The 25,158-nt window shown below is 41.4% G+C and overlaps 2 protein-coding genes across 3 annotated transcripts; both read left to right on the top strand.

Annotated features, from left to right (window-relative positions):
- Positions 1-990: 990 nt before the first annotated feature.
- LOC125760620 (probable chitinase 10) lies at positions 991-10,732 on the top strand. Its single transcript, XM_049420916.1, is given in 9 exon segments — positions 991-1,309; positions 2,950-3,005; positions 3,086-3,288; positions 3,352-3,860; positions 3,920-6,816; positions 6,881-7,066; positions 7,143-8,486; positions 8,557-9,143; positions 9,211-10,732. Coding segments are annotated over 8 exon segments (7,167 nt in total). The 5' UTR covers positions 991-1,309; positions 2,950-2,981; the 3' UTR covers positions 10,628-10,732.
- Positions 10,733-12,373: 1,641 nt separating this feature from the next.
- LOC125760611 (transmembrane protein 65) lies at positions 12,374-25,019 on the top strand. 2 transcript variants are annotated; one of them, XM_049420901.1, is made up of 7 exons: positions 12,374-12,598; positions 12,664-13,084; positions 15,069-15,197; positions 18,062-18,103; positions 21,573-21,640; positions 21,777-21,980; positions 22,249-25,019. In XM_049420901.1, the coding sequence occupies exons 2-7, from the start codon at positions 12,700-12,702 to the stop codon at positions 22,387-22,389; spliced, it is 969 nt and encodes a 322-aa protein (XP_049276858.1). In that variant the 5' UTR covers positions 12,374-12,598; positions 12,664-12,699; the 3' UTR covers positions 22,390-25,019. The 2 variants fall into 2 exon arrangements, with proteins under 2 accessions (XP_049276858.1, XP_049276859.1); XM_049420902.1 differs by lacking the exon at positions 15,069-15,197 and having other exon boundaries at positions 12,374-13,084.
- The last annotated feature ends 139 nt before the right edge of the window (positions 25,020-25,158 follow it).

Genomic DNA, 25,158 nt, shown 5'->3' with positions numbered 1-25,158 from the left:
GGCGGGAAGAGTTCTTTATTTGTTTTCTGAAACCGTTCAAAAGCAACGGTAAATTTGGCGTAAAAGAATGAATGTATTTACCAATTTTGCGTAACATTATTGAGAATTCCTGCGTTCTGTGGATGGGAATTCGGGAAGCTGTACAGCACCTACGCAGAAGCCTGCGAAGCCAATCGTCCAGCAAACCGAAAAACCAGTTTGGTACGGTTGCGTGCGTTCCGCTTTGTTTTTTTTTTTTTGCAGTAATTCGGCCGTTCAGCTATCCCTGTGGCACTTGAATGCCATATGGTATCGTGATGATCGTAGGAAGAACCCGGGTTGAAATCGTGCCCAAAGGATTCCGTGTCCCTTGCTCCTTGCGCTCCTGTGGCGTAATATGTGGTGGCGCGCGCGCGCTGAAGATCAAGGGCGTCCAACAGCCTTTCGGCGGTGGCGAATACCGGTTCGATCGGTTCCTGGCTGCATGGCGGATGAATTAGAGCACTTTACGTATACACCCATTACAAGGAAAATCTGTACATGTAGGAACTTCCTCGGCAGATCGGCGGTACAGTCTCGGTTTTATCATTCGTTTCAAGCCGGTGAGAAGAGTACCGCAAAACCTTCCGCAAAACCTTGAGCGACAAAAAACCTGATGCACGAAGACTAACAATCGGTCTAGGATCATACGGGATTTTGCTCATGTTCCTAACCCAATGCCAACCGATGGGCGGTGCAAGAAAGCACGTGGATCTAATATCGCTTTGGGGCGAGTTAATATTCTACACGGTGCACGGTGAATACTAGATGGCCGATAAACAACTGGCTGATGTACGTACACTTGCAAGATTAATATCGGCAACTTCCGTTGCAATTAACCTGCACGCAATGAAGGATCGTGTAGTTCAACGACCGGAAAGGAAGATGCCTTTTCTAAAGTATATTTCCAGAGAATTTTAACCAACATAAAAAAAGCACGCACACACACACACCCCTTGGTGGATAGGTTGTGCGGATTTTTTTTTTATCGTACTCATAATCAACTATAACCGAAAGGAAGACGGCAGAAAAGTAAGAACAGTTGACTGAGAACAAGTTCTGCCACCCGCTCGTCCGAACGCACGAACGCTGGGCGTTGGACACTGGAAGGTATAAAAGAAGGAGTTCGGGATGAATAAGAATTAGTCGGTCGGTTGGCGTCTTTCACGGTGGTACGCTAAAGGATAGAGTCGCGAGTGTAGTAAGCAAGTTCGAAACCGTGCTGAGTGAAAAAAGTGCAAATTTCTGCTTGTGCTATAAAGACAAGGTGTGTGAGTGTATATTTTAAAAGGTTTGTGTAATGTTTAACTGATTGTTTGTTCTGTAAAATGTGTAAAAGTGAAGTGTAAAAAAATAAAAATTGGAAAACGAAATGAATACAATTGGATGTGTGAGAAAAACAGTGAAACACCCAAAAGGTGTAGAGCTGTGTGTGAAATTAATATGCATACAACATCATGCAAAACCCGCTTGATCATCGTTGATCGTTTGAGATCGATGGATATGAAAACTGCAACATAATAAGCAAAAATCTATTCAATAATTATGTGAAGACCTAAAATCGATTTATCAAAAAAAAAAAAAAAATAAAAGTTTGCAAGTGGCTTTATTAAAGTTAAATTAATGTTTAATTTCAAGCAAATAAATTGTGCGATTGAAATGGGTGAAATGCAACCTGTGCAAAAGGTGTGACCAAATTACCGACACCACACACATGTGAAAGTATGCGCACAGAACGGTGCTGAGAAACTGGGCAACAAAATTGCGTGGCCAAAGACGTACGAGAACCCGTTACACACTGTTTAAGTGACCTCGATTCGCGCGAAGAACAGGAACGGAAAAGCGAGAAGAATTATTTATTTCTTGCCGGAGTGCTGATCGTGTGTGAAAGATCGGTTTATCCTTATGAGGAATTATTTTGTAGTGTCTTATAGTTTGGTGTGTCAGCAAACAAACAGAAAATTAAATAATTAGAATGTGTTTAATAAAAATATTTTTTTCAAAAATCTAGAAAATAGTGATAACATTCGTTTGGAGTTTGTACTAAAACTTGTTCTAAAATAGTTTGACCTACAAAAACGAAGGCTGGTTACCCGACACGGATAGCAACCCTGACCATTCCCCCAAAAATATCATCCTCATGGTTGATTTGAACGTGCAAGTGCTACGAGCTCAGAATCAATAATTATCGCAACTGTGGTCTCCCGTACACCTCCACACCCTGGTGGCATTGTACATCCAATTGAGGGGTGTACACCGAAGGGGAACATCGTTCTCATAAGCATATCGATCGCTTTTGCATGTAAAGATCATCGAAAGCACGCAGCATCCCGCCGCTAGATCGCTACAGATTGGAGCGAGGTCGAATGATCAATGGCGATCAAAGCCGATGTATTACATCTACGGCACCGTCTGCTGGTGTTCTCGACCGACTCCTGCTTTCGTTCGTTTTGTTGCCATTTGCTCTCGCACATTTTGCTGTAGGTCGGGCGCATGCTAGCGGTACCGTGTGTAGCCATGGACTTGAATCATAGCTTTGCGTAGTATTTTCTTATGTTCGCCAGTTCTTTGCTCTCGCGAGATGTTGAAGTTGAATGGGGCACGTGCTCCGGTTGAGAACTGGTTTTTTGTGCCTGGTGACGTCCAATCATCACTTTTAGCACCCCGTACCCATTTGTGGGCCAATGACATAGACCTTGAAACAATTTTTTTCTGTTTGGTGCAGTTTTACTTTGCAGCGGGCGTTAAGGAATTGTGACCCCGTTTTTGGAGTGGTTTTTGTATTTTTATTTTCCTCCTTTTGTTTTATTTTTTTGGACTTTTGATTGAGCATTCTATTAATTGGTTTGTTGAGTTATGATTGGCAATTGAAGGCCCCCAGCGATTGTGCCAGCGTTAAAGCGATTTCCTTTTTGTTGTCTCTCCGTTTAGATCCAATGCTTCGTTGAGGTGAAAGCATCAGAATGAGTCTTCTGCCATATAAAGGGGTTAGTATGGGGCTACGTGAAGCGAAAGTATAAACAGACGTATGACTGTTGCACATGCACGATGTGTTCCATTCTTTCAGCTGACCATTGTTGGTGCCTGGCTGGTACTAACGGCGACAGCCATAAGAATCGAACGGCCGGAACCGGTAAGCTTCTTTCGCAGCAGCGTAGAACAAATTCCACCGCACGGCTTTGAGAAACAGGTGGCCGCCGAAGAGAATGATGACTTTGGAAGTAAATCTTTACCGCTGCGTACCGCTGTCGAGAGTGTTCCAGCAATTCTGTAAGTAGTTCTGCTTAATTCATCCATAAAGATTGTCATTTTAACGTAAGTGTGTTGTTACAGTGTCGATGAACGGCTACCGTTGCGTGATGCCGTTGAATTCCGTATCCTCGATATGGATCACGAAATAGAGGACAGAGTTAGTCAGGTGAAAAGTGTGGTTAACAAGCAAAAGTTCAAACTCGTTCCAATAGACACGAAAGATGTGGAGAGTTTCCGTGTGCTATCCTTCCAGGATAAATATGCAGCCTATGTTTTACCTGTACAACCCGCCAACAAACCTATGCCATATCGGGCGGGATCTCCGTATCAGCAGCTAGTGAGCAGCAAGGATGTGCCGGTGGTACAAAACGCTTATAGTAAAATTGTAGCCCTTCAAAAAGCAGCACCGAGCGAATATAAAGTATTGTGTCACATGACGAATTGGGGCTTTTATCGCAAAGGTGAAGCACAGTTTGTTGCGGAAAATTTGGATCCTAGTCTGTGTACGCACATCATCTACTCGTTTGCCACTTTGGACCCATCGACGCTAACGATGAAAGAGTTCGACAGCTGGGCTGATATAGACAACAGTAAGTAATGAAGAGATTTTAAAAGTTCCAAACATATTTTAAACTAATTTTTCCCATAGATATGTACTACAGAACGATAGCAGCGGCTGGCGGTGTACCTGTGTTGCTTGGGTTAGGCGGATGGACAGATTCGGTGGGCAACAAATATTCGGAGATGGTTGGATCTTCGGCTAATCGAAGAAACTTCATAACGAATGCGATCGTTTTTCTCAAAAAGCATGGCTTTTCGGGTTTACACATGGATTGGAACTATCCCGTGTGCTGGCAGAGTGACTGTTCCAAGGGTTCCGATAGTGATAGGATCAATTTTAGCAAGTTAATTCAAGAAATAAATAAGGCATTTACCCCGGAGAACTTGCTGATCAGTACCAGCATTTCGGGATACAAGGAGGTACTGATGGTATCGTACGATATCGCCGACCTTACCAAGTACGTTGATTTTATGGCTGTTATGACGTACGATTATCATGGTTCGTGGGAGGAACAAACGGGACATGTGAGTCCGTTGTACGGTAGTTCGTATGATAAGTATCCACAGTACAATACGGATTACACCATGCAACTGTTGGTGAAGATGGGTGCAGACAAGAGTAAGCTTATCGTTGGAGTTCCATTCTATGGTCAAACGTTCACACTGGCTCAAACTACTAGAGCTACACCAGGTGAAGGTAGTCCTACTATCGGACCCGGAACAGCTGGTGATGACACGAGACAACCGGGTATGTTGGCTTATTATGAAATTTGTCAACGTGTCCGTAAACAGAAATGGAAAGTGGGGAGAGATGTGAATATGAAGTCTGGTCCTTATGCCACCAACGGTGATCAGTGGGTTGGATACGATGATCCCATATCGGTCACTGCTAAAGCACGATACGTGATGAAGTCGGGATTCGGTGGAATCGCCGCATGGACGGTCGATTTGGACGATTATCAAAATCGCTGCTGCGAGGAACAGTTCCCCGTGCTGAGAGCTATAAACAGAGCTCTAGGACGGCTTGATTCACCTGTCCCGACGGGAATGGATTGTTCGCGTCCCAATCAACCAGCTACACCGAAACCGGCAGAAATGACGTTTAGTCCAGATGGTGGAGTACCGAGTACAACATCCACGCCAGCACATTCACATACAACCTGGCCATCGTGGTCACCGGAAAGTACATCAACCACAAGAAGAACGACAACCACAGTGCCTACGACTTCTTCCACGACCACTACTACCACTACGACTACTACTACTACTACGGCAAGACCAACCAGGATATCTACTACTCCATCGACAACTACGACCACTGTTGGTACAACCATCCCCGTACCAGGGCTTGTAATGCCCGAGCTCAGCAATGCAGAAAGTTGCGAAGGCAACCAATACAAGGCACATCCAACGAACTGTAATTCCTATTACCGTTGTGTTCTGTCCGAGTTCAAACAGCAGTTCTGTGCCGGTGGTTTGCATTGGAATGATGCGGCCAAACTTTGCGATTGGCCTTCATCGGCAAAATGCGAAATGGATATGGGAAGTCCGGAGCCGATTACAACGTCTACAACAGCAAGACCTACAAGAACCTCATCGAGACGGACGACACGAACAACACCGAGTACTATCGAAGAAACGGTAACGTCTCGTCCAACTCGTCGCAAGACTACGGTAGCTTCAAATACTCCAAGCGCAACCAAACCCGCCAAAAAACCTGTTACTACTACCAAAAAGCCCGTAAACCGCCCGGCGGAAACATGCAACAATGGAGAGTACTATCCGCACAAAAACTGTGACAGTTTCTACATCTGTGTGAACGAAAAGAAGGTAGCCCAACAGTGCGGTCCTGGCCTCTATTGGAGCCAAACGGATAAGAGCTGCGACTGGGAAGACAACGTGAATTGTGTAAGCAATGAACAGTACTTCCGATTGTTAACAACCTTTAGCGCCTTTAAGGTGCTGTCGGAGGATGATCCGTGCGATGGCAATTCGCACGTTCCATTTCCGGGTGACTGTAATCAATATTTGATATGCAACTGGGGTCGCCTCGAGTCAGCTAGCTGTGCCGATGGGCTTCACTGGAACCAGCAGCTAAAAATTTGCGATTGGCCAACAAATGCTAAATGCTCGACGGGTGGTATGCCGGAAAGTACGGAAAATAATTCTGATGAAAACAATGCATGGCAGGGCGCGGGTCAGGACATTGATGGTCCACAGTATGTAGTATCAACGACGGAGAAACGGACCACTACGACACGCACAACAACGGTCGCTCCTGCAACACCTCCACCAATGCTGGAACCTCTGTCTGGGTACTATAAGATGGTTTGCTACTTTACCAACTGGGCTTGGTACAGGAAGGGCTATGGAAAATATACCCCGGATCATATACGTACCGATCTCTGTACGCACATTGTGTACGGATTTGCGGTGCTAGACTACTCCTCACTAACGATCAAAACGCACGACTCGTGGGCAGATATCGATAACAAGTTTTACACACGCGTAGTTGCCGCAAAGGAGAAAGGCGTGAAAGTGACGCTTGCCATTGGTGGTTGGAATGATTCGGCGGGAGATAAATACAGCCGGCTGGTACGGAGTGCCGCCGCAAGATCAAAGTTTGTGGAGCACGTGATCGGCTTTTTGGAAAAGTATGGATTCGAAGGGTTGGATCTCGACTGGGAATATCCCGTCTGTTGGCAGGTCGATTGCAAGAAAGGATTTGCCGATGAGAAGGAAGGATTTACGGAACTGGTGCGGGAACTGTCGGAGGCATTCAAACCCCGCGGGTGGTTACTATCGGCTGCCGTATCACCAAGCAAAACCGTGATCGACGCTGGGTATGATGTGGCTGCGTTGGCGAAATATTTCGACTGGATTGCCGTCATGACGTACGATTTCCATGGACAGTGGGACAAACAAACGGGACATGTAGCGCCACTGTACTACCACCCCGAGGATGAGATTGATTTCTTTAATGCGGTAAGAAAATAAGCAAAAGGATCAGGTTGTTTTTATCTACTAATGCTGCATTTTCTTTCCATAGAATTATTCGATCAACTATTGGATCGAAAAGGGAGCGCCATCGCGAAAGATTGTAATGGGTATGCCACTGTACGGACAATCCTTCCAATTAGCTGACACTAAGAAGAATGGGCTCAATGCCAAGGCTCCAGGGCCTGGCCAGGCAGGAGAATTCACGAAAGCGGCAGGATTTCTAGCTTACTATGAGGTAAGGACTGTGTGCCATAAAGCAAGTTAACCAAATGATCTTACTAATGATCTATTCGATCTTGATTATGCTTTAGATCTGTGATCGTATACAAAACAAAGGATGGACAGTGGTGGAAGACGAGCTGAAAAGAATGGGACCATATGCGTACAAGGGCAATCAGTGGGTATCGTTCGATGATAAAGAAACTTTACTGAGGAAGGTACAATTCATACGTGCAATGGATCTGGGAGGAGGTATGATATGGGCACTGGATTTGGACGATTTCAAAGACCGCTGTGGGCAGGGAAGCCATCCGTTACTAACTGCCATTAGAGAAGGACTTCGAGAACCTCCCAAAGGGAACGATGTACTTCGTAAGTAGAAATCGAATCCATTCCTGTACAAAAACAAACCTAACTGACGTTGTTTCTTTCTTTTCGTAGCATCGATTGTACATCAATCTACAGGAAATGAAAATGCTGGCTTGGGCATGGAACCGAATGCCGGTATTGCTTCTCCAGAGAAACAACAACCCGGTGCAACCGATAGCTTCGAGGTGGAGGAAAATTTTGTTGAATCAGACGAATATAAAGTGGTCTGTTACTTCACGAACTGGGCCTGGTATAGGCAAGGGAATGGCAAATATCTTCCCGAAGATATCGATGCCGACCTGTGCACTCACATTGTGTATGGATTTGCCGTGTTGGATCGCGAAGGTTTGACCATTAAGCCACACGATTCCTGGGCAGATATTGATAATCGTTTCTACGAGCGTGTCGTGGAGCTTAAAAAGAAAGGAAAGAAAGTAACCGTTGCGATTGGTGGATGGAACGATTCGGCCGGTGACAAGTACAGTCGGCTGGTGCGTAACGCCGAAGCCCGGAAGCGCTTTGTGGAAAATGTGATGCAATTCATTGCCAAGTATAACTTTGACGGATTGGATTTGGATTGGGAATATCCCGTTTGCTGGCAGGTGGATTGCAAAAAGGGATACGCTGATGAAAAAGAAGGATTTTCAAGCTTGGTGATTGAGCTGGCGACGGCCTTCCAACCGCACGGTTATCTGTTATCGTCGGCAGTATCGCCCAGCAAGAAGGTAATAGACGCGGGCTATGATGTACGTACGCTGTCCGATTACATGGACTGGATCGCTGTGATGACGTACGATTATCACGGTCAGTGGGATAAACAGACTGGTCATGTTGCGCCGATGTACGAGCATTCTGATGATTTTGATAAAACATTCAACGCTAACTTTACGATTCACTACTGGATCGAACAAGGTGCGGATCCCCGCAAGTTGGTCATGGGTATGCCAATGTACGGGCAGTCATTCTCTCTTGCGGATGTCAACGATCATGGGCTGAATGCCAAAACTTACGGAGGCGGTGAAGCTGGCGATCAAACACGTGCTAGAGGATTCTTGTCATATTACGAGGTAATTGTGGTCATATTGTGAAACAGCAATTGAGTTAAGAGACTATAATACGTTTTATTTTTGTTTGCAGATTTGCTCTAATGTTCAGCAGAAGAACTGGAATGTTGTACGTGACCGCAAGGGACGAATGGGCCCATACGCTTACAAAGGCGATCAGTGGGTTTCGTTCGACGATCAGTACATGATACGTCATAAGAGTGAATTTATCAAAGCGATGGGTCTTGGAGGTGCCATGATATGGGCGCTCGATTTGGACGATTTCCGAAACATTTGTGGATGTGAAGAATATCCTTTGCTGCGCACTATCAATCGCGTATTGCGGAACTATCCTGGACCCGGACCAAAGTGTACGCTAGGATCTGGTAAACCACCGTCCGATAGCCCGACTACAACCGTGACGACTACCACGGCTCCAAGAAAACCCATTACTACATCCAGAACTACAACGATGCCTCCGAAGGCAGCATCAACTACACGCAAAACGACCCGACGAACGACTGCTAGGACGACGACTACCGGCCGGCCCTCAACACCATCGATTGATGATCTTGATTACAACCAATCGGATAGTGATTGTGATGGACGGTTGTTCGTTCCACATGAAACGGATTGCTCCAAATATTACATTTGTCAACATGGCAAGCGTTATGAGCAAAGGTAAGAATGTTAGAGTACACTAATTTCAGAACAATTTACTTACGTTCGATGTTCATCCGTTTCATAGATGTCCTGCCAATACGCTCTGGAATAATGGGTACTGTGACTGGGAGGAGAACACGAATTGTAAAAACAAACAACGCCCAATAACCTCAACGGCTCCCAGCGTTGTAACTGATAATGTTGATGGTGATCGGATGTCTTCAACTAGTCGTCCAGCAACTACTACTACTACTACCCGTCGTACTACAACAACATCAACTCGCCGTCCGACTGAAAGGCCCGCAACAACAGCTAAACCAGTAGTACCTCCATCGAGCGAAGCAGATCCTGGAAATAGTGACTATAAAGTGGTGTGCTATTTCACAAACTGGGCATGGTACAGACAGGGCGATGGAAAGTATACGCCCGATGATATCGATAGCACATTGTGCACCCACATCGTGTACGGGTTTGCCGTGCTCGATCGCGAAAGTTTGCAGATCAAAACGCACGATTCGTGGGCCGATATAGACAATCGGTTTTATGAGCGTGTGGTCGAACATAAGCGCAAAGGAACGAAGGTGACGTTGGCGCTGGGCGGATGGAACGATTCACTTGGCGATAAGTACAGCAAATTGGTACGAGATGCCACTGCTAGAGCTAGGTTCGTGAAACATGCCGTTGAGTTTATAGAAAAGTATGATTTCGATGGGTTGGACCTTGACTGGGAATATCCCGTATGTTGGCAGGTCGATTGCCAAAAGGGATATCCGGATGAGAAGGAGGGCTTCGCGAAACTGGTACAGGAGCTTGCCGTTGAGTTCCGACCGAGAAGTTGGCTACTCTCGGCTGCCGTTTCGCCAAGCAAGATGGTTATCGATGCCGGGTACGATGTGCCAGTACTGGCGGAGTACTTCGACTGGATTGCGGTCATGACCTACGATTTCCACGGCAACTGGGACAAACAAACAGGTCACGTTGCACCACTGTACTACTATCCCGGTGATACGTACGATTACTTTAATGCCAACTTCTCCATCAACTATTGGATCGAAAAGGGAGCACCGTCGCGAAAGTTGGTCATGGGCATGCCGTTGTATGGACAATCGTTTTCACTTGCCGATGCTCGCCGGAATGGGTTAAATGAAAAATCTTACGGTCCGGGTGAAGCAGGAGAATTTACCCGCGCCGGAGGATTCTTATCGTTTTACGAAATATGTGACAAGGTAAATCGTAAGGGTTGGTCCGTTCAGCGGGATCCCGAAGGCCGTATAGGTCCATACGCATACAGCGGAAATCAATGGGTTTCGTATGATGATGTGGACGAAATTCGTAGGAAAACTCAATTCGTCAAACAAATGAACCTTGGCGGTGGAATGGTTTGGGCTTTGGATTTAGACGATTTTAGAGGAAATTGTGGATGCGGTACGCACCCATTACTGCGTACCATGAATTTGGAGCTTGGTCGAATCAACACACAAGCGCCAGAAAATTGTACTTAGAGTGAGTTTGAAGTTTGCGTATGTGTAAAGAGATGGAGTGAAATTGTGTGTGAACATACTACTTACTAATCGAGTGAATAAAATTCAGTGTGAAGATGTACACAATTTATTTGAGTTATTTGTGGTAATATTTTTTGTAATATTACAAAATATTCAGAAACTTGAATCGAGTAGTAATTTGGGTGAATTCTTTAACAATTATATCAAATAATTATGCTGGTTGAATTTAGAGGTCTAAGAACATAAAATGAATAAGAATTTATTTCAAATGCTTACCTGCGTGCACATGACTTATGTACACACTTGATCTATGTTTAATGCACTTTAAATAATTCGAACAGTTTCTTAATCCATTTTCTTTTTGTAGTAGTTAGTATATCCGTTGAAATTTATAACTACATTGAAATCCCGCGCAAATTCAAATGTTCGATTTCAAAAACTCACCAACATCCTTGCATACCTTCGATGATCTCGCATGCAATCTGCCAGCCCTTTTTCACTGTCCTTCTATCTCGCTTAAACTATGGGAAAAATATGTGTGCTAACCGTCCATAATACACTGCAGATTTCCAATGCCATCAACATAATTTATTTTTCATAAAATCAAAAGGAAATGCATGGAAATGATAACTGATTCTAATTCACGATGTGGCTATCTCACTGAAATTTAAGTTCAATAATTATTATCTTTATGTTTAGTATTCTCGTGCCGTGATTTTTGTTATCAAACTCCTTCGAAACGGCTGCACCGATGTGGTATATTCGGTAAGAATGAGAACCGGGTTTTAAGCACTTTTCGCTTCGCTAGGTGTCATGTGACTATCCTGAGACTTGTGATTAAATGACTATCCTACTATACGTACATAACGTCAAGGAAACCCAGAAATACCAGGTCTCTTGAAACTTTAGTGCTGCAAAAGGAGAAAAAGAACTTAAATGAGCGATAAGAAACAACAGCGGCAATTGGAAGGAAGTCACGATCGCTCGATCAAAGTTTCGCACACGGACCAACAACAGTAACAAGCACGGCGGGAATTTAGATCTGCTAATTTACCTCATCACGCTTTCAAGAATGTCCCGGACATTCAATATTTAGCACACCCTAAAGCCGTCATCGGTGCCAATAGATATCCACTTTGTCTTGTGGTCAAATTTAAACTAGATTCAGGTGGGATGCATTAAACCTCAGGAGAATTGTTTTTACCACCTTTTTGTTTTAGAGCCTTGGAAAAGTTTCTTAACGACACAGATCTTTATTCAAATGTTTTCCGATAATCTATAAAACAAAATATCGAGAATTCCTTTTGAATTTGTTCTGTAAAGTCTAAACTTCATTACAACACATATTTTTAGAGGCAAAGCTAGGTTTGAATGGTAAGCTAGTGTTTCAATAAGATTTGAATCTTAACAGTCGAATTCATTGCTGAACGAAATTAAAATGAACCTAGCTCCTTCAAATGCGCACTTTTTAAACAATTGCTTCTCCTGATTTGTTACCGGTGTTGGATGAATAATTATTACTTTTAACACATAATCATCCATCTTTCCATCATAAAACATTTATCTTTTTTGATTGTGTGTTGGAGTTCAAGCGATATTCACGAAAAATACAAAAATTTTCGGAGCTTTGTGTAATTAACCCTCAATAGCAGCCTTCCTTCAGCGTTGGTTCACCAACTGTCAAACTGCACGCAACGGTCCAGCCCGCGCATTCTGCTTGCGTTGCCTTTACTTTATTTGTTTCTTGTCTTGTCATTTGTTGTTGTTCTTTCCCACGTTCAGACTCCGCTGCGTTTTCGGGCTGATAAGAGTGGTTTTCGGGAAAGCTAAACGAATTTTCTCTCACCGTACTGCTTCTGGAGGGAAATCGAGAACCAGAAGCATCGTAGTGGTTGTGACCAACTTGGGAGTGTAAAACGAATTTAGCAAACCGTACCACATCTTTCGTTGGGAAATCGAACGCGAGCCGAGGTAGCATATTCGTGCTGATAAGAGTGATTTCGGCAGTGTGAAACCAATTTCCTTCCCGTGCACAGCTTCCGGATAACTCCGTGCGGTTACCGTGTGTGCAGATGAGTGCGAACGTGTCGTGTTTGGTGCGCGTTACCAGTATGATGTCACGGTGTGCGAAATGCTGTACACCTCGAATGCCACGGATTAGTCACCAGATACGCGATGGGATGGCATGCACGTCTTCCTACAGCACGGATGCTCTACACCGCCCGCAGCCCGTACGAATTGCTGGAAGAAATGGATACAACCCGGTCGGAACGGTTACGGCGAGTTCGTGCTTTGCGGGAACTGGCACCAGCTCGCGGTCGTATACGCAGGCAGCCTCTACCCTAACCCGGGAACAGCTGCACGATCTGGTGTACAGGTTAAACGAGGATGAAAGAGAATTGCTTATGAACACGCTGAAGCAATTCGAATCCAACAAAGTGAAGGCAAAGTTTGAAGGTGAAATTTAACACTTGAGCTCCCGCAGCAGCGCCTAGCAGCACTTTATCCCTTTATTTTTCGACTCTCTCTTGATGTGTGTGTGTGTGTGTCTGTCCCTCTCCTTGATCCCTTCAACCACACAAAGCAAACAAAGGACCGTTTCGGCGGTATATGGAAATGGGAAGCCAGAATTTGTCCCGCACGGTAACGCTGGTTGGCCGAAAAATGCTTCTCCTCAGTATGCAAAAATAGAACAGGCGAATTTAATGCTGTACGTAATGGTTACGCTCAACCCAGTAGAAACGATTAAATGTAAACAAAAATCGTTCGTTCAATTGTTGGTTTCATCCATCGGTCATTCGGTCGAAATGGGTCTATTCGTTGCGTTGATATCGCGCGCAAGTACAATGCTTTATCCACCAACAAGCAACAAGTTCTGGCTTTTCTTCCTATTCACCACGCACGCTGTGTGCTCCTCTTACACATTCGGACCCGATTACATCTTTTGCCGCGCCAGTGAAGCATTAGGACGGAAAGAGCAAAAACTGCTGCAAAACTCCAAACCACATAGATAGAGTGAGTTGGAGTAAATGATTATTTATAATCACGCACAAGGACAATTCTTCCTCTGCGCGCCATGCTTCATCGGGTTGAAATGATGTAATCAATCTTGAACCAAAATGATACTCTCAATCCTTTCCCAGCTCAATGGCCACTCCAACACCACCTGTGTATCATCTGCAAAAAAGAAACAACAACAGCAAAAAAAACCTTCACACAAACAACAAAGAACCAGTCAACACACTCTGTCAACACCCCTATCTAGTATCCCAAACCACCGTACTTCATCACACGTTTACCACATACACACGCTCTTATCAACATTTGTCCCTATCGGGACAGTAATTGTCTCTGCGGCAGTTGTTGCACGTACCGCTCGTTAGCACAGGGAATGTTATCTTACTTCTCGTATAGTAGGACCTTTCCAATACATAAGCTGCGCTCTATCCCCGCACACACCCCTCTATCGCCTTTTCTACTACACTCTTGCTCTACTATCATCTATCAGCGATTGATGTGATTTTAATTTAGATGTTTTATATCGATAAGTGGTAATCGTTCGTATTATTTCTAGTACATACTATGTTTCTTTTTTCTTTTGCCTTTGATTAGCTGTACAATTTTATGCCTTATTTACATGTGACTCCTTTTCTTTCATGTGTGTGTGTGTGTGTGGTTGTAAATTATGGTCAGGTGTGATCATAATTATGATTTAAAGGTGGGCACAAAAACCATATTTTTTTTTGCTCCCGCCGGTCATCCCCTAGTTGGGTTATGCAATGTGCTATTTGGACGCCAGTTGCAAAATGAGCAATCGCCTTGTGCCAAATATGTAAATATATATAGGTCACATTTTGCTTTCACTGCTAGTTTCACGCTCTCGTTAGATTCGAATAAATAGGTATTATTATTTAGTAATTTATTTGGAAGAAAATGAGTAAATTTTTTTGTTTCTTGGAAGCTTTGCTTTTATTTATTGTGTAACTGTAGTACAAAAGAGAACATGTATTTAAAAAAAGGGCAAACAGTCACTAGCCAATACCACTAGAAATGGCAAAATTCTATTTTAGTCGAAACGACACGCTCATTCATAACTTATAATACACTAGACACAATTCCCCGGTCTAGGGTTTAGGGCTAGTAAAGCTGAATCGTTCCGCCTACGATCATTGTATAACAGGTGGTAATGTTGTGATCACGCTAGCTGCTTTAGGTCACCATAATATCCTTTGCCAGGTGGCATTTGTACGTGTTGGATTCTCTCCGTGTATGTGTGCGTGTATGTGTGTGTCGGGTAGTCAACGTTCCCCTGACCGTCATTAGTTGCCCGGGTCCCCAAGTACTAATAAAAGCGTTGCGATCCGTAACGACAGCGGGAATGAGAAATGGCTGAATTACTATATTCTAAATCCTTCCACCCCCACGCCCCCGTACAACATAGGGCAGTTGGCAGCAACCGTTTGGCGAAGTAGATTCGGTCGTCCAGCAAAACTAAAACCTGCCCTGGGAGATGTAGATCCTACCGGTTCCTACTGCGCGGTGCCGGAAGATTGGCTGCAAAAAAAGTTCGGTATGCTTTGTGTATGTTATTTTTTATTGGTTTCGTGTTAGTTGGTTTTTTTCTTTTCGGTTTTTAGTTTTGGTTTCCATTATACCTAGACTATACTTAGGCCAAGCGCGTTAATGGGGGTGTTTCGGTTTTGCGTGTGACAGTGGAATAGGGAAGGTTTTATGCATAAGTATACGAGTGCTTCATTCACAACTTTTGCCCATTTTGCTTACTATTAACCTTTTTGCTAAACCCACCCTGACCTCCGTTCATATCTACTAATGCTTAACCTGCCAGGAAATATATTTTGGATAATTGGATCTTTAAAATATGCGTACAAGGGGGCGTATTATTTCGTCACATTCCAGTAAAAGGTTAACGGTTAAAAAGGGGATGAGTTTTCATTCATTTTTTACATATGTAACACGCAGCTAGTCGCTATTAGTTATCAACTTTATTAAAACATTTATTTAGATTTAAATTAAATTTTTATGCTGCGCTTGTATAACTCCTTAATGCAGTTTCGATACTATTGTAGAATTAAAAATATTTTGCAAACTACTTTTTACTTAAAATTTTGGCCAATTTTTTAAATACAACTAGTTAAACCTAACCGTACCGTACTTAAATGAGTTTTATTTCGTGTAATAAGAAATATGTGAACATTGCATATAGAAAATAAATTAGATTTAAAATATTAGATTTTTATAATTTTTAAATAATGCGGGTACGATTAGAGTTGATCGTTTTCTTTTTTTTGATTAATATTAAAACCACAAAATTATGCTTAATGGAAAACATTTTCGTACTTCTGTAGTCAGATGTTATTTTGTTTTTAAATTCTCTCTCCCATCCGCCCTTAGACGCAAATTAAGTCCGTTCGTAATGGAAATGGTACATATAAGTAAGCGTATTCGGTAGGTCCCCTTTCGTATGTGCAACAGTCGAGATTACATGTGTGAATGTGTGTCGAAGGTAGTCGTTTATGTAAACGGTAGGATACGGTATTTGGGCAAAAATTGGACCACCCTCCCCCGACCCCCTAGAACCACGTCCGATGTCAGAGCACCCGGAGCTAATTTCATGTTGCAACCCCGTTGTATGAATCGTGCTCGTTGTGTAAATATTGATTTTGCATTATATTGACTGTTTTCGTTGCGCCCCAAATTGATCCTAGGCGTAGAAATTGTGTTCCTCCCCTATTACGGTTTATGTTCTACGGTACATCGATTAAATTTGCATTTTATGTAATGCAGAAACAATGTGTGCAAATGCTAGTATTAATAGGCGAAATACTTAATAATATATATATGTAAAGGTAGTAAGTACGTTATTAGTTTTTAATTGGATTATTAATAAGGAATTCTAGAAACGAAAAGATACATGATAAGTGGGTAACAGTTTTGCTTCTTTAGAAGCCTTTAGGCTTCCATTATTTCTTTTCAAGTATGTGCATGATTTATGATATAATTTTAGCGCATGATTCACCAGCAGCAGGATGAACCGAGATTGGAGAAAAGGGGAGATGAAATTAAATCCACATGGAAAACTCCATGTTTTTTGGGAACGTGGGGTTAGCATCAATTAATCTTGTTGGTTTTAGCTTACATCAAACGCCAGCCCAGGTAGAATAATGTTATCCTGATTTTGTCTGATCTTGGTCTGAACTTCGGGCACGAGCAACACGAGAGAGGATAGACTTATTTATCTTACCGAAAGGATCAGAAAACCTTTATTATACTAATCAACCAATCCTGCATTAATCAACGGTGAGCGAAATACGGAAAGTGTTATCGTGCCTACGTGAGCGTCATACGCTGTGGCAAATAAACAAACCAAACGTAAAAAAAAACATTAGAAGTAATTCTGCACTACTGCTGTAACATTGATTGAAGTAGAAAGGGACATTGCTCAACCCAGTGGAAAGCTTGGACGTTATTGGATGGATGGTGAAAATTGAAACGCAACGTAAAAGGGGAATGGCTTTCTATGCCTTTTGCGTTCCTATTATCTATTGATTGCATGGCTTCCTTTATCGACGTGTGAGATTGTTTTGTTAGCTTTTTTTTCCTCTTTTTCACTCTTTTCTCGTTATTATTGTTTCTTTTATTAACGTAAACCTAACAAGACAAAGCATGATGTGGCAGGTGATGGTCGCTTTCGTGATAGAATGTAATTTAGAACGATCGATGGAAGATTGCTTCATAAATTGGCATGACACGTACAGTACGTGTGTGCTACCTACTGCCTAGGACAATTATATAAATTGTATACTACAAAAAAAAATCAGCAACCTGAAAGCGTTAAGTGCGTAATGGCTAACACACTTCCCCACTTAATGTGCATGAAACATCCTTACATAGCAAAACCGTGACTAGGAAACGAAAAACGGCAGTACACACTAAGCACTAACATTGCCCCGAAAGCATTGCAAACATCGTACAGAAAACAACCCAATGTCTGGTTTCGAATGATTTAATTTCATGCCTTTTTGTGTGTTGTGTTGCGGTGCTGCAGCAAATGGCGAGCCACCAGTTTCTGGCCCTGCTTTTGATGTTAAATTATGCATGGAACGAATTTAATTCTGGTCGCTTTCTGTCAGTTTCTCTCTCTCTGTCTCTCTCTCTCTCTCTGTCTTCCTTTTTGCTAAGGCACCTGGTGCTCTTTACCATTTTTCTCATTGCCTGGTGTTCATGCCTAAAAACTAAACATTGCATTGCTTTAGAACATTTTTATTAGCTCGCTCGAAAATAAGTAGTTGTGTAGAGAGCAAAACAAACGATGGGTTTAGGCCATCTACATTTTGTGTGCCAAAAATTGGTTGTTTTAAAAATTTTTTTTTTCTCTCCAATTAATCGATACCTTCAATTTATACCTTCACGCAGCCGAAACCGTACCAGTACCACCCACATCGGACCTCATGAAACGTAAGTATGGGTAGTATTAAAATTTGTTTTAATGGTAATATACACTTAGACGCTCGAAAGTTTTTTTTGAGATATCCCAAAAGAAAAAATAACCTCATTTACTGTCCATAAGTATGCACAATTAAAAGTAAAATTTTATTAATCATAAAAAAATAAGTTTTTAGAGCTTTCGAAATTCGAAATGCTTTAAAAAAACGCATTTTTGTTATAGCCTTACGTTTCGGAATACAACAAATGTGTTAAAAGAACGTACTTAAAGCTGGTAAATGCTTGATTTTAGATTAATGACAAAATGGCGCTCGTTAAAAGACAAGAAAGGCAATAGTATTTTGCTTATAAAGCAAAGATATTTCAAATTTAAAAAAAAACAAGCTCTTGACATGTGCTAGTAAACGGTGTGGTGAATTGATGAAAATTTGAAGTCCATCGATGCACAGTTCTTCGAGAAATTCTGGGTACAAATGTTCAAAACGTGGGTTCGAGATAATTGCGCTTGAACATTAACGCTGTTGTACGGCGATGAGTTCACAGCATGGGGTGTAATTTTATTATTTTTTATCGATGCATTGATTTGAACAAAATTACAAAATGCTTTTTAAAATTCTAAGCTTTGATAAAAATAATGCATTTTTTCGAAAATGCTCACTATAACACCCTCCTGTACAGTAGCTGCGTGAGATACGCCCTAATGGAGGCGCATGGTGCTTTACGTTAAAACAATTATCTGTACAAAACTCGTAAGTTTAACATTAAATTGTTTCCCTTTTTTAAGGTAAATTTATTTGCCAGCTAAACAAACCCATATAAATTGATGGTATCCCTTCCTTGCTATTCACGGTAAAAGTTTTCCTTTTTGTGGATGGTTTGCCTTTGCCGCTGACGTACATTTCCCTTAATGTGTCACGTGTAGCACAATTGAAACGAAAGAACAGGCAATTATTGTTGTCCCGCATTCCTTTTATTGCCCAGAACACATACAATAATGGCATTGTGACTGGAAAACTGGCCATGGCATCTGTTTTTCCTTTGAATGGACACTTGACAGCTGAATGAAATCAAAGCTTGAGATTTCATTTGATGAGAATGAGAATTTGAATACTTCGTTGTTGAAGAAGGTTTAAAGCAATAAGTGTTTTTCGTACAACGTGAACGGAAGTATTGGAAAATAAACGCTATTAGTGAAGAGAGGGAATGATTGGAATGTTGAATAATTAAAATTATACTTTAAGCCCGTTAATTTGAATCATTTTCGTAATAGTGAAGAAAATCTGGTAAAGCTGTTACGATTAATAAAACTTTAAAAGAAACAAAACCATTTCGTACCTTGAATGGTTTACATTAAATCCTTTCAAATAGCGCCTGTGTGTGTTGTAGAGGAATTTGCTTGTTGCTTTTTTTTAATCTCTCTCCTGTTTCCGTGCTGTTTCCGCAATGGCAAGTTTATCCTTTTCAACAGAGAGATAGTGACGCTCGTCCCAATTCCCGTCCCAGTAGTTTAGCTCGCCCATACCAATTTAAGGTCGCACTGTCATGCTGTCATGGTGCACCATTTGTCGACCTGCGGGTTGGATCGTCCGCAGGAAACCTTTTCACTTACACCTGGGTGAAGTGTTTGTGTGTGTATGTTTTCTGTTTTTTTTTTGCTCCACAGGCAAAGCTATCGTTTGATAAATTTTCCTTCCCATAACCGTACCTTTCTGGAGGCATTGGTGCTCGGCACGGCAAACGCTTTCCACTCATGATGGTAAGTGGGTGGAACAGAGGAGTGAAGTGAATGGGAGCATAGAAATAGTCCCGTAGTCATCAGAAAGAATTGCTGATTCGCATATGGTGTGAGTTTCATCATGCGAGGCAATGGCAGTGGCAGCTACTTGATGAATACTCCCTAGCGATTGAAGCACCATTCGTTAACCGAAACGGTCGAGGAATGGTGTACATTTTGTGGGATATGTGAGCTGAGCGAAAACTGGAAGAACGTTTGGTTGATTGAGAAGTAACTGAATCATGTACTAATTGAAGTCCTGATTGATAGTAAGTGCATGTCCGTTGATGTGGAGATTTGTTAAAAGTCAACTGCATACTGTAATCTTGTTTAAATTATTTTTAAAAATATAATTACATCTTCTATCTAACAAAAAGAAAAGCTTATCGTAGATTTGTAACGTTTTATTTTCGGTATTATCAGGTCAAATTAAGTCATCGTGTTTGCATGAAGCAACAGTTTTGGGATTGATTTAGGATGTGTTTGTGCTGGTGAATGTTATTCCCGTATCCTCAGGCCAGCGAAAAGGGGTTTAGGTATGAAACGTTTCCGAAAGTGAAAGTTTTTCGCTTTTGCCCGGAAACCAGTCCCGCTTTTGTAACATAATACTGTTCGGACAAAGTGAACAAACCAAAAATGGTACCAAAAAAAAAAACCAACCACCACCCATAACAACCACGCCAAATATGTCTGCCTGACAGTGAGGAATTTAAGGTTGGACCGAGTGTTTTGTTAACTTCTACCTAATACTAAACTAAACCGAAACCCCAAGCTGCATTATCCGGAAATCATTCAACCCGGCGAGGAACTCCATTCCAGATTCTTTCCTTTACACACTGTTCTGTTGCCGGAGGGAAGGCAATTTCCGGACCGAAGAATAATATTTAACATCTTTGTGCTGTATTTTGCAACTTCTTTTCAGTTGTGCAATATTTAATATTAAAGTTTAGCAAAGGACATGATAAAGAACTTTTGTTTTAAAATGTTTAAAAAATGTTGCCAACTTAAATCCTTTAAAACAAGAATGAATTTGAAGCGTTCAATGTTTTACAGATGTTTAGCTTTAAGAAGATATTCGATTTTAACCACCCAAATTGGTTCAAAGCAATTAAATGACAACCAATGCCGATTTCTCCGAAGCAAGGAATGAACTTTTGAGGGGGAAAAATAAAACTCCTTTGAGGGAGATTTTCGTTGTCCTTTTGCTAATGAGATCTGCTCGAAGCATAATTTCGCGTTGTCGCTCTGTTTTTTTTCTCTGTTTCTTGCTCGTTGTTTGACGCGTTTGTTAAATGTGACCTGGCGAAAACCGTTAAGTTGTAAAGTGTTTAAACTTTTAATGACGTACATTACCACCATAGCGCGCCTTTCGTTGAGATTTGCTTGAAGAAAAACGGGGCAAATTCAGGGATGGAAATGATGCTCTGGTATGTAAATTAGTTATTATTAATTGATTTAATGCATACCGACATTATTTGCATTTCTTATTATGATAAACGATGTGCACCTGCAGAAGAATTTTAGCGAAGAGTTGTTAGACACTTCTGTCGTGAATTTATAATACGGGAAATTTTACTTAATTAAGAATTGCATATCAAAAACGATATGTAAAACTTTTTTATCCATTTGTAGTTGGTATTTCTTATTGAAGAAAAAATGATAGTGATGATAATATTAATATTTAAAATATTCCATTTTATTTTACAGTCGGATTGGTGAATGCGCTTCCCTTCATTGGATTTGGTTTCCTCGACAATTTCACAATGATTATTGCGGTAAGTTTAGTGAACAATGTACAGTTAATTTTACTACACAAACTTATAACGCCCCCTATTCTCGTATGCTGATTTCTATCGCAACTTAAAATAAAGCCCAACCTTTGATACAAATTATTATTCATTGACCGTTTAGGGAGACTACATTGAGCATACGCTCGGATTATTTATGTGCATATCGACAATGGCAGCGGCAGCGCTAGGGAATACCATCAGCGACGTTATAGGCATCGGATCCGCATTCTACGTGGAGAAGCTGGCAGAAATGAGCGGTGTGAAACCGCCGAAGCTTTCGCCAATACAGCTGGAGATGAAAGCCAGCCGAAGGGCGGCCAATTTGGTAAGGATGTGAATACAATTTTTATTGACTGTACTATGCGTATGATGGATGAGATGTTTCCCTTCAATAGAATTATTTATTGCATGAAATATTTTCACGCCTAAATTTTTGGGGAATTGCAATTCCACACACTATTCTTTCGTACACATTGATCAGACGTGTAAGAACACTTCTTTTACACTGTACACGATTTTATTTTAAACATTTCCGTTTTTTTCTTTTTTGCTCTTAAATAAACTCTCTCTCCCACGCAATGCGCGGTCTCCAGGGGCGTGTGCTTGGTATTACGATCGGCTGCCTGCTGGGAATGTGCCCTCTATTATTCATGAAGGAGGATAAGGATAAGGACAAGGAAAAAGACAAAGCTAAGGAACCGAGCACGAATGTTGCGAACGTTGCCGTGAACTAGGCATCCATTTGATCCACAACAGAACGAGAGGTACATTCGGTTTGGTGTTGTTGTATGCTGCACCAAACCTAACTGCTTGGTTTTGGTGGTTTTAGGTCAATTTAGGATGGTCCCAAACGGGGCATGAACACCTATTCGCGTCTCGCACCGACAGTAACGAAATCCGAAATTTAAATTAGACAGATTCCCACTTCGAAGCGGTTAATATTTTACGTTGATTGATCGAAGGCGGTGATCAGATATTCGAATTACCACTAACGTACACTAACGACAATGCGAAAGCACACACGTACCATTATACCAGCGAAGCACATCGATGGAACGAGTTAGCATCGTAACGAGCAAACGGCTAGAACGGCTGGATACGACTGTGTATATATGTATTATCGTCGATCATGGTTTGGTGCGATACCGAAGTACCGAGGTTCTCATTTGTGTGAACGATACCCCTTAACCCCGGGTATCATCATCAGCGATGGATTCGCTTATGATTTATTGTTTCATTTCCTCGAGATGATTTAGCCAGCTAACGTCGAAATGTATGCTCTAGTTATTGATTAGCCACTCTATTGGTGCTATCTGTTACTGCTATTTATTAACGATTCTCTACAAAACAACGTATCGAGAGCCGAATGTATGCAAATTTATTGTAGAAGAATCACAGGATAGAGAGATTGTGTGTATGCTCGGGACGTTGTTTGTATTCTAATTATAGTTAAAGCACAAACTATGTTTATAATGATTACTCTTAAAATTGTTAATCTTCTTAATTGAAGAGCGACTAGTAAGACTAGTCCATCTATAATGTGTTATCGCTTCTAAACAAAAAAAAAACAAAATGCACCAGTATGCTATGCACTAATGCTGCCATGAATATCACTGTTCTTGTTCTTGAAAGGCGGTTTAAACTTACACGAATTAAGAATTCAATGACACGCGACACCAATTTATCTTTTATCGTACCGATAGCATCATCTTTGCGAAAGAAAATTCTACACGAAAAGTTAATTGCCCCGTATTTTGACGACAAAAATAGGTTCGATATTGACGAATGTTTCATTCGAAGAAGGTTGATGAAAAAATGACAACGTGAGGCGGTCGGAAGGGAATAATATAGACAGTTATTAATGTCACTAGAGTAGCAATTGTAGTAATTGGGTCCATTAAAAGAAAAATGCAGGAAAATTTTATTAGATTAGAGTTATATTACAATATTGGTATAGCTTTCTGCAAATCAGAGACCAATTTCTCCAAAAAAAAAAAAAGGTGTAAAAGTAGTAAACCAGATATAATCGTGTTCGTTGGCATAGGTAAATGTACTTATGCCGTATACATATTTCTAGTTGTTTCTCGGGCAGTAAGCAAGCAGTCGATGTGCCGAATGTTATGATATTATGGAAGATACCTCACTAATTTTGCTCTAAGTATTTACTTACCACGTTTTTTCTGCCGACGAGGTTGACAGCTACAAGGGAGCATATTTGTTGGGAATGAGTTGCAGATGTGTTTTCTCTTAGGAGTTTTGTTATTGGCTAAGCAAACACGATCCATTACACCCTTTTTCATGCGATGCTCTACAGCAACGGGTCTGGTTTCCTCTCCGTTTTTTGTTTGCGCTACAAATGACAAAGCACTTTGTGAAATAACGATTCTTAACCAAGTTCTTCCACATTCCCCGTGAGCGCACATACGGTTGGTAACGGTTCTCAAGGTGTGTGCATAATCCCTCCATGTTAAGCACAATAATATTCTAAACTAATATTTCTACTACTCAAACCTATACCCCCCCTGGCCTTACACATTTACCAAAAACAAAAAAAAAACAAAGGAAAACGAAAACCAGAACTAAAGTGTGAGGAATTGAAGCAACGTTGATTGGCGGCTACAGAACGATATGAAACTATTTTTCTAAAATTCTTCCATCTGGTCCCGCGTCGATCAGATAATGCGAAAGTAGTAGATGGTGATGGTTTTGTCCACGCAGTAGCGCTTTCACAATAGCTAATATGGTCAATTTTCTAGTAATCAAAACACCTGAATACTGTCCTACGTCGTCTTTCATCTTAACTCAATATTGTCGATTAAATATAGGTACGAAACAGAAGGTGGATAAACAAAACATAAAAACTATGAGCAACTAGCACAATGCATTTCAATCATAATAATACAACAAATTATGTAGCTATTGTTAGCGGAAAATAATTAAAATGTTTGTTTGTTTTTCGTTTCTTTTTGAGAAAACCACAGGCAATCGCTTGGTAAGGTTTTGATAAGGAAATGATTATGAGCGAGCGATTAGGGAACAGTTCCATTAAAAACTAACGACCGATTCAACTTACTAGACAGCAATGGGATGCTTGTGAAATGCTTTGTAGATCTTCCAGTTCCAAAAGTTCACAGAAAAGCGCGTGTAACACAACACTGCGAAATAATAATGCTCAAATCAGAAGCCGATAAACAGCTCCGTACGTGTACGGTAGTATAGATAGAATTGATGCTCGGGTATCGTGCAAAACACACTTGATCAACACAATACAAATCAATAAACGATGTAATGACGAACAGCAATAGAAATAGCAAATATTGAACGAATGTGTACCAAATAAACAATAATTCACTATCTCATCTTACGCACATTTCCGTTTTCTTCCATAGCCCGAAGAAATGTCCACAAAAGCATTTACATTACGAACGCTTTTCCTTTTTCTCTTCTTTTATTACTTTGTAATCGATCAATCTTTGAAGCAAACAATACATCCGAACATTTGT

The sequence above is a fragment of the Anopheles funestus genome, chromosome 2RL (assembly GCF_943734845.2).
Source record: "Anopheles funestus chromosome 2RL, idAnoFuneDA-416_04, whole genome shotgun sequence".
Taxonomy (NCBI): domain Eukaryota; kingdom Metazoa; phylum Arthropoda; class Insecta; order Diptera; family Culicidae; genus Anopheles; species Anopheles funestus.
This window is presented reverse-complemented; position numbering and strand designations above follow the sequence as displayed.

Bases quoted from the DNA above. Each gene is read 5' to 3' on its own strand.
- LOC125760611 (XM_049420901.1), top strand. From the start codon at position 12,700: ATGAGTGCGAACGTGTCGTGTTTGGTGCGCGTTACCAGTATGATGTCA. The intron at 15,198-18,061 runs GTATGCTTTGTG...ACCTTCACGCAG, and splicing joins TTGGCTGCAAAAAAAGTTCG to CCGAAACCGTACCAGTACCA. The intron at 21,641-21,776 runs GTAAGTTTAGTG...TTGACCGTTTAG, and splicing joins ATTTCACAATGATTATTGCG to GGAGACTACATTGAGCATAC.